The 2180-nt window shown below is 38.4% G+C and overlaps 1 protein-coding gene across 1 annotated transcript; it reads right to left on the reverse strand.

The window, feature by feature from the left end:
• Positions 1-319: 319 nt before the first annotated feature.
• On the reverse strand, positions 320-1444 carry LOC141673699 (uncharacterized). Its single transcript, XM_074480445.1, has 2 exons — positions 1229-1444; positions 320-1123 (listed from the first exon to the last, which is right to left on the reverse strand). Exons 1-2 carry the CDS (start codon positions 1442-1444, stop codon positions 320-322), a joined length of 1020 nt encoding a protein of 339 aa, XP_074336546.1.
• Positions 1445-2180: the final 736 nt, after the last annotated feature.

Here is a 2180-nt window from a genome sequence, read left to right on the forward strand (position 1 = left end):
CAAAGAATATACTAGATAGTGAACTAATAAGACAAAAGGAGAAGAAGAAAAGCTCCCCTAAACACTTGCTCCATGGAGACCCTTGAAATTGAAATCAAGCCCTTGCATATGTACTTCAAGGTCTTGAAGTTTTTCGCAACTCCACATATTTTGTACTTATCGAAATTGTTCTCCTTCGCCTGCATAGTTCATGCACACATAAGTCTTATACACAAAGTTAAATATAACATAATACTAATAATAATGACCTTTCTTGGGTTGTCTCCCAAGCAGCGCTTGTTTAACGTCATTAGCTAGATGCCTTTTATTCTTTTCATTTTTATGGTGGAAATTTTAAGACCGCCTCATATGGCCCAAGTATAACCTCTACTTCATTCACACCTTGAAATTCACGTGCAAAAGAAGAATTCTCGTCAATTTCAGCTTCCACCTCAAAGGCATGATCATTGACTTCTTTCATAATATTCACCACATAACACTCGTTTTTTACTGATAACTCTTTCATAGATTGATCAAGATCAAAGTCGACTCTTTCTTCCCCCACGTTCAATGTAAGCTTACCGGATTTCACAACAATGTTGGTTCCCACAGTCGCCAAGAATGGTCTTCCCAAAATAATTGGAATATCAACATCCTCATTCATCTTCAACACAACAAAATCATACGGAATAACAAATTTTAACACCTTTACCAAAACATCTTCAAGTACACCTAGTGGATACTTTATTGATCTATTCGTAAGTTGAAGGGAAATCCCTGTCTTCTTTAACTCTCCCAAGCCAAGTCTTTTGTACATAGAGTGCGGCATTAAACTTACACCAGCTCCAAGATCACACAAGGCCTTTCTTATTTCCAATTCACCAATGGTGCATGGCAAAGAAAAACTTCCAGGATCCTTGAGTTTAGGAGGAATCTTACATTGAATAACAACACTGCACTCTTCAGTAAGAGTGATTATTTCTACCTCCTTCAACTTCTTCCTGTTAGACAACACCTCCTTCATAAATTTCACGTAGAGAGGCTTTTGAGCCAATGCATCAGCAAACAGAATGCTAATATGAATCTCACAAAACATCTTCAAAAACTTTTCATACTGCTTCTCTAACTTGCTATTTTTCAACCTCTATGGAAAAGGAATTAGAGGGATGTATGGTTTCATAGGAGCATGATGTGTGAGCCTCTCCTTGTTGGGTTCGTTGTCAACACTGTCAGAAATCTCCATATTAACTTGACGTGTTTTTCTTTTCTTAGGAGGAAGATTCTCATCTTTAAGTGTTGAAGCCACAATTTCCGGTAGTTCTCTTCCATTCCTCAAAGTGATAGCCTCGCACTGCTCTTTGATATTCACATCGGGTGGACTTGGAAGTGCTCCTTGTTCACACATACCAATCTTATTTGCAATTTGGCCAATTTGTGATTCCAACATCTTTTGAGACAATGCCATCTAATCAACCCTTGACTCGACCTTTTCAAATTTGGTCTGTATATTGGCGAAAGCCCCAGTAGTTCCTTGTATCATCTTGTTCAATACAACTTCCCAATCAGTTGGTTCCTTCTTTTCTTTAGGTGGAAGTTGATATTGTTGTTGCTGCTGAAAACCCGAAGGTGGGTTCTGTCTTGGTGCAACATATGTTGGATTTTGAGCATGGTTATTGCTGTAAGAGAGGTTATTGTTCGACCTCTGATCTGGATTGTAATAAGAATTATTTTGCACTGGCCATGATTGCCTCCCTTGAATAAAAGATGTTTCCTCGGAGAATTGAGGAGCATATGAATACTGATCAATGTCATAATTGTACCCTCTCATTGGAGCAGAGATAACATTAACATTAGCCCTTTGTCCACGTACCTCTTGAGTCAGAGCATCCAATTTAAGAGTGAGCAAGTTCATCATCTCAGTATCTTGTGCTGACTTTACCGAGTTTGCACCACTAGGTGAAGGGTTTTTACCACATAAACGCAACAAAAACGTAAATTTAAATTTTAAAAAAAAAATCGAAACCCTCCGCAGGATCCATGCGAAAAATAATATTTAATTCATAGTTCAGTATGTTTACCTTAAGAAGCTTTACGTTAATGGAAAATGGAGGTCTTTAATAGCGATCCAAGAATGATGAGCGGAGATCCTTAGCAGCTGCTCCCCAAGTGTGAAGCACTCCACCGGTATCCACCAAGAAAAC

This window comes from Apium graveolens, chromosome 7 (assembly GCF_009905375.1).
Source record: "Apium graveolens cultivar Ventura chromosome 7, ASM990537v1, whole genome shotgun sequence".
NCBI classification, from domain to species: Eukaryota; Viridiplantae; Streptophyta; class Magnoliopsida; order Apiales; family Apiaceae; genus Apium; species Apium graveolens.

What these genes read in the sequence shown, in the direction of transcription:
- LOC141673699 (XM_074480445.1), bottom strand. Translation starts at nt 1,444, where the DNA reads ATGGCATTGTCTCAAAAGATGTTGGAATCACAAATTGGCCAAATTGCA. An exon ending in AGAAAAGAAAAACACGTCAA is followed by an intron (nt 1,124 to 1,228) that starts GTTAATATGGAG and finishes CCTTTTCCATAG; the next exon opens with AGGTTGAAAAATAGCAAGTT.